Source organism: Ammospiza caudacuta, chromosome Z (assembly GCF_027887145.1).
Source record: "Ammospiza caudacuta isolate bAmmCau1 chromosome Z, bAmmCau1.pri, whole genome shotgun sequence".
Lineage (NCBI taxonomy): Eukaryota > Metazoa > Chordata > Aves > Passeriformes > Passerellidae > Ammospiza > Ammospiza caudacuta.
This window is the reverse complement of record NC_080632.1, coordinates 59,113,908-59,121,086: the sequence shown is the minus strand read 5'-3', so window position 1 is coordinate 59,121,086 and position 7,179 is coordinate 59,113,908. Positions and strand designations below refer to the sequence as shown.

The window sequence follows — 7,179 nt, the reverse complement described above, 5'->3', positions numbered from 1 at the left end:
ATTTTTTATTTATAACAGACACCTGTCTTTCAAACTAAGACATTGCTCAGTCATTGAACACTTACTACTGTTCCAAGACTGGAAAAGAATGTTGAGCTAGTATGCTTATACAAATCAAACCTTTGAAGTTTGCTGTGCTTCTTAGTGATTAAAAAGAATGTCAAAGTGTCATTTGGTCTATACAATACAGGTAGCCACTTATCAATGCTAGATTAGGGAAACCCAAATCTGGTAGCTAATTTTAAGTGATGAATGAGATTACTTTCCAAATGCTTCAGTTCCTGCAGCAAATACTAGTTCCGATGCAAATAAAACACAGTGGATGTCTAAGAGTACTGCAGTAATAAAAGCTCTCTGATTATTTTCTCTCATGGGATCAGTGTCACATGATTTTCTTCCATGATATCTGTGTGTTTATTTTCAGAGAAGACAGACTTGTCTGATGAAAAAAATGTGTGAAATAAATAATGTGTATTGTTCAAGTGTTATTCAGGCTCCGATCTTAGCTCTTGAACTAGAATATAGATATATAGTTTATATGTCAAAATGTCTCAGAAGTCTTGCAGCTGCAATTTCCAAAGTCTTCAAGAAACACTGAGGGTGAAGTAGTGGGGTGGGAATTTGGGGTATAAAAATAGTTTCACTCAGTATCAGGCTGGGTTTGGACACTTTGGACACACTGGAATAGCAGGCATCAGAGGGACTTGCAGCACCCTGGGGCACCATTTCTTTCACAGTCACCTATCTGGCATACAAGAAATTTGCACTCACCTGACTCCCTCACAGGCATCCTAACACAGCTGAGACTGTCAGCCTTCCAGCAAATCATTTCTTTTTGTTACTGCAAAAATGGGATCAACTGTGGTAATGCCTCAATCTCAAGAGTAGTTTTTGAATAGGTTTATGAAGATGCTAAAAATAATTTACAAATCAGAATTATTTTGTTATGCAAGGTTCAGAAATAGTTATTTTCTTTTAATCAGGACAATTACACAGAAGTTCTTACATTTTTATGCAAATTAACAATCATCACTAAATTTAATCTTTTATGACAAATTTTTCATTTTTAAAAGCTTTAAAAATAAAAAAAAAACCAATAAATTGGTAGGGCTATGGGCCTGGAAAATACATGCTAGAAATATTGGTTTTGTGTTGGCCATATCCAAATACACCATGGGCGTTTAAGGATAGAAGGTACTTACCATTACTCAGGTGTTCTCCACTTATATCTTATGTAAATGGAATAGAGAGTTAAATAAAAGCTTAAGAAACAACTAATTCCATTAACCTTCTCTTCATTCTGCTCCTATCAGCATCCCACAAAATTGTGTTCCTTAGCTACTGCTTCTAGATTGTTTCACTGAATAAAAGATTCAGTGTAAAATTTTAATAACAAAACTGAAATTTCAGCTGCAGCCACACTAGTTTGTTGGAAGAATAATGACATAAAGTGCCAGCACACACTTGTCCCAACACAGTTCACTAAAACAAACCTTGTTTGGTACAAATGGATAACTCGTACCAGGTATTATTATTTTAACATTATTTACTACTCTCTAACAGAAACAAAAATTTTTCTACATTGATTTCTGTATAATTCCTAAGTAATGGTGAGGTAATTTCCTACCAAAAAGAGCTATTGTCACTGAACACAACACTAGGTGCAACACTGGAGATGGAAACAGCTCCTTAAAACTGCTTTGCTACCAGAATACTTCCCTGGGATCTTATATTCTAAGTGGAGCCCTGCAGCTACCCAATTAGGGCTGTGAAACTCACAAGATATGTCTGTGGATGACAAACTATCTCACAGGGACAAAACAAGCAATCAAGCTTCAAAAGGGCATCAAAGGTACTTATCCTAGGGAGTCTCAAAGGGAGGTCAGTGCTCATGTTAACGCCACAGGAACTGCCAATCCTTCAGTGAGAGATGCCCGAGTCTTTTGCAAGTCCTGTTGATTGTGGTGAAAGACTCTCAGAAACCAGCAACTGTCTGAATGCTGATCAGACACCACAACATATACATGAAGGATCAAAATAGGGGAAAACATAGAGAGCAGAGAAAAACTGCAGCAGCAGATGCAGCTCCTGCCACCTGATGCCAGGCTAGGTACCTTCTCTATTTATCACCAGGAATAAAATTCAGTAAACCTGGGGAAAAGTAATGCAGTATAGAAAAACACAGCAGAAAACTACAAGACCCACATGTCCTTTTACTTTAAATTTAATTTGTCAGATAGAAGTTATCTATGTACAATCAGTGTGCATTGTAACAATTCTGTCAGTAAAGTCATAATTCAAATCTTCTAAAATACTAACTACCTGCATAGCACATTTGACATTATTGCCCGTGTTGAAGAGGGAACATATGAATTTACAATTAATTTTGATTGATTCGGATACTGAACTGTTCAGGTATTTGACACACCTCCTTTAAAACCAATGCACCTGAAAGCTTTCCAGAGCACAGTTTAGCTAGAAATTTCTTACCATTTCATTACAAACAATCACAACATCAACAGCTTAATACAGAAAAAAGACCCCCCCCAAAAAAAAACTCCCACAAAAACAAACCCACCCCAACAAAAAATCAAAACCAACAAAAACAAACAAACCAAAACAAACAAAAAAACCCCCCAAAACCACAAAACATGTATCTGAAGTATCAAAAAAAAGGGAGCACTAAATGCAAGTTTCCTTTCCCCATTTTTACATTCTGAACAGTGACTCCATCAAAGTTTTTTATTGAAACACGTACACTGATTTTGTTTCATAACTGTGACTAGAAGTCCTGAGTTGGTGAGGAAAGGAACAGTCAAAAAAAGCCTGAGGGGTGGGGGGGAAAGCTCATTTAATAAATTTACAACAATTTACAGCCATTATTTTGTGTTTTGCTTTTATTTTTATTTTTTTGTTTGTTTTGTAAAAAGGCATTGTAACTGATCACAAACAGGAGAAATCCTGACTATTTTACAGTTATAGGTACAGAATTTAAATATTCAAGCTTGTGATGAAAAGCGGCAAGGTGGTCGCAGTGTACAATGTAAACAAGTAGCTTTGGAAAGTGAACAAAGTCCTTGAGAATTCTTTACTAAGAAAAAAAAAATATTCTCCCCATTCCCTCCTGAAATATGAGCACAGGTCAGTGTTTAAAAGTTCATTTACAAACATAACTTAAAACATTATCAGCCTCAAACCACTTTGACATGAAGAGTGTCATACTAAGATCCAGTCTGAAATGGGCAGTGTTGAGGTCCCTGTAAAAGTAAACATCTTCAATTTCTTAAAAAAAGTGCCACAGCATTTGCAGCACAGTGCAGCATAAACTTTAAATACAAAAATATTTTTCTTCTGTTGGGATAATAGACCTTGCATCCTGGAAAGAAGTAACAATACTGCTACTGATAGAATATCCCGTCTGTATCTTTCAAGTCATGTAAGGCAATTACTGTGTTAATTTACTGTATATGGCTAAAAGAAGGTCCAGAAAAGATCAGTCTTTGTTATGTTTTCCGACTACTCCATGTATGTTCAGGTGTACTTTTGTGATCTGATGAATGTTCAAATGGAGATCTGTGACCGAGGGGAGATCTTGAACCATAAGGAGATCTCTGATCCAGGGGTGACCTTGGGGCACTACCTGAAGCTCTATGGTCCATTTGCCAGTCTGAGTGGTACCTATAATCTCTGGGAGATTTATGATGGCTGTACTCTGAAGAGGAACGGTGATCTGAATGTATCCTGTGGTCTGAATGGGAACGGTGATCCAAATGAACCCGGCTGTCTTTTAGACTCCCTTCCAGGCTTGACCTGTGGTCTCTGCTCCTGTAGTCATCTAACTTCCTATGTTTACTATCACTGTAGTACCTAAAAACCAGGAACTTATTTGTATTAGTTACTGGTAACATATCAAGAGCCACAATTATGTAAAACTGACAGAACTGCATTAGAGAAAGATCATTATTGCAATTTTGTGTTACTCAGAAAAGACTGTTTGGCACTTCCTACAAGCATAACTACAAAAACACAAAGGGAATTCTGACCGGCTTTCAAAATTGCTAAAGAAACTCACCTGCTGTCTTGTTTGTAGTGATCCCAGTCTCTGTGATCTTTTCCATTGCTGAAGGCTGAATAAGGCCTTTTCCTGGAATCATTTTTCTTGTAAGCATCTCCCTGATGCCTGTCCTTATGATGATCATGGTATTGTGACAGATGTCTATCAGAGGAATAGCTGTCCCTGCTACTGTCATCATGGTTTGTATTCTCCTTCAATCTTTCCACATCTGTTTAATAAAGCAGAGGTTAAAAGGAAATACCGTAACATTTTTACTTCACCTAATTCAAACAGCACTTCTATCTGTCAGCTGTAAACCAGTATGAAATGGACATAATTTAAAAGAAAGAAGACCTAAATAGCTGAAAATCAAATGCAATAATGCCAGTGAACACAAAAAAATCTCAGATTTAAGAGGAAATCAAGCTAGAATGTAGATGCATAGGACTTGGAAATGTAGATGCATAGAACTTCTCAACCTCTCCAGTCTATGAAGCTGAGTGTCCAAATGGGCAGTGAGTAGAGAGTACCTTCAGTAGAGCAATTTTAGATAGAATGGCAGCAACTTCCTCTCTAAGAAGGCATAGACTTAGTATGAGTAATAGTTTAAAGAAACACCTTCTTAGCAAAAAAATTTCAGTGGTATTCCTAAAATTTGTGATTGTTAAGTCCATGACAATATACTTGGAAGTTCAGTAACACAAGATTAAATAAAGCACTACATACAAAAAGGCAGGTGTGGAAACATGTGGGGAAAAAAATGAGTGTTAATGACAACAATAAAAGACAACTGTAACTAACAACTCTGACAGCAAGTCAGACTATGAGACTATAGTCTTTCATCATAGTGATACTGTGACAGCTACACACTTATCAGAATTTCTGATAAGTTTACAGGTTTTAAGTAGACCTCTTGCCCTCTCCAAAATTTAACACAAAAATAGTTTTTATTTTAAAGGATGCTCAAATAACCTGCTAAGTACCAGCTTCACTCTGCACTTTGCTGATTTCAAGAGCAAATTAGTGAAGGTTTTCGAATTAGTCTATTACTGTGGTACATAACCATGTGGAAAACAGAACCAGAAGACATGTGAAATGAAATAAACAAGAATACTTAAGGTATTTAATACAAGAATATACTTGAAAGTTTCTTACCTGGATTTCTAATTACATGTGTATTCACATGACCGCTAATATTCTGATCGCTGTGTTGCTAAAAAAGACAAGTACACTTTTTACACTGGTAAATGTACTTATTAGTAAATCCCAAAGTTCATTTGAATACATTAGAAAAATACTCTATCAAAAGAGACTATTATACTGCAAACACGAATAGCAACTTGAAGTGTATTTCCATGTTCTTCATAATCCTCTAAATCTAATAAAAATTATAATAATTAAAATATATATTTGTGTATTTCAAAACTATTTAAAAATATTACCTGAGACTCTTGACGTTTTTTGATTGCATGTTTATACAGTTTGTGCAGCTTTCTGGCATCGAATTCTGTAAACTTAGAGACAAAAATCCACAAATTTCTGAGGAAGAAGAAAAAAAGTTGTAAGTCTTCTTTAAATTTCTTTGCCCTTTATTATGTAGCAGAACATGGATTTGACTGAAATTATTTGAACAGTACTTCAGTAAACTGGAAATGGTATATAAGCTACACAATATTGCCAAATTGCACAAGAAATGTTATGCGGTTGTAAATTAAATACTTGAAAGACTGATCCCTTTAAAAATTTTTCACTTTTTAATATTTATTGTAAGTACTTCAGAGTGTGAAGTGCAAGGACAATAGTACTAATAAAAATTGTTAAATTTTTGTAAAATTCTTATTTAAAACATAGCTATCAGTTGATATATATATCTTCTAAAAATTTGTTTGAATTGTGAGTATTTACCAGTCTGTAAATTAAAAATTTAAGTACCTAAAGGAAGTAAAAATTCTTTCAAATGTGAAATTTCTTACAGGATAACACACTTGACACAACAAACCTTATCGTATTAAACCATCAGCAAGAGAAATTTTCCACAGACTTTTGAAAGTCTAGTCAAGGCTTTTGGAAACCAAGTAAGAGATGTGAAAGAGAACAGAAGTCATAGGGTAATAAATCTGTGCCAAATCTGTGCTTGAAGGAACTGAAGAAGAGCAAAGACAGTTTTTCGCTGTCAAGATGCCAAAATTCTGAAGAAAGCTTTTTTTTCCATGATCACAGGTGAAGTTTTTTTAACAGATACTTAATTTTTTAGTGAAATTTGCAGGTGGAATGCTTAGAAAAGTCTACAGAATACAGTGTTCAGAAACACTTGAAGTGTGCGGGTTCACAAAGCAGCAGGATTCTCCTTCACTGTGATTATTTAAACATGATAATTTCTGTCCACAAGTTTGACTAAGTATGCAGCCAGTCAATGCTGTGCCTAATGAGACCATTCTAACTTAATATAAACTACAATACTTCTTATCAAATGTAGCTAAAATAATTTTATTTATCTACACATAACATCATAGCATTATTCTCAATAACAGCTCTATTACAAGTTTCCACTTAAAATAATAAAAAAAAACCCTACCAAAACCTAAGACATGGATCTTGCTTTTGTATCTCAGATCACCTTACTATTTTCAAGTAAAGAAAGTAAAATCAGCAGAAGCAAATTACACTAGCAGAATTCTTCAAGAAAATGCAAGACTTAAGAATTAGATATATATATATAATCAGAAGATGTATTTTCAAGCATAGAGACATTAACTGAACATTCTGACAAAAGTAAGTGAAATTACATTAAGAATGTATCAATGAAATACAAGACCAGTATTTTTTTCTTAGTTGTTTTATATTGTCATCTGATATAGATGTAAACTCTTTCCTCGCTTTTCAAGTGCATCTGAGTATATTATAATAAATACTTGTCATCAAGTAATAGTTAATACATAATACACAATTTCATTTTAGATTACATTAAAAAAAAGAAAGAATCCTACAACTTGGAATCATACATTCAACACAATTTTAGAACTGTATTTTCAACATGAATTATTAAAAAACCAAAATGACCTGAAGTTGAAAAACCAGATCGTTAAAGGTAAGAATGGTTTTCACTGAACACAGTGGCAGTGACC

At 34.6% G+C, this 7,179-nt stretch overlaps 1 protein-coding gene across 1 annotated transcript in view; it reads right to left on the bottom strand.

Moving 5' to 3' along the window:
- Nucleotides 1–2,605: 2,605 nt before the first annotated feature.
- The window catches only part of CHD1 (chromodomain helicase DNA binding protein 1), a 53,956-nt gene continuing 49,382 nt past the window's right edge, over nucleotides 2,606–7,179 (bottom strand). Inside the window, exons 34-37 of the mRNA XM_058824253.1 lie at nucleotides 5,497–5,593; nucleotides 5,210–5,267; nucleotides 4,073–4,283; nucleotides 2,606–3,867 (exon numbers count right to left, since the gene is read on the bottom strand). Coding sequence (XP_058680236.1) covers nucleotides 3,504–3,867; nucleotides 4,073–4,283; nucleotides 5,210–5,267; nucleotides 5,497–5,593 — 730 coding nt within the window. The 3' untranslated portion in view covers nucleotides 2,606–3,503. The remainder of the gene's footprint in view (nucleotides 3,868–4,072; nucleotides 4,284–5,209; nucleotides 5,268–5,496; nucleotides 5,594–7,179) is intronic.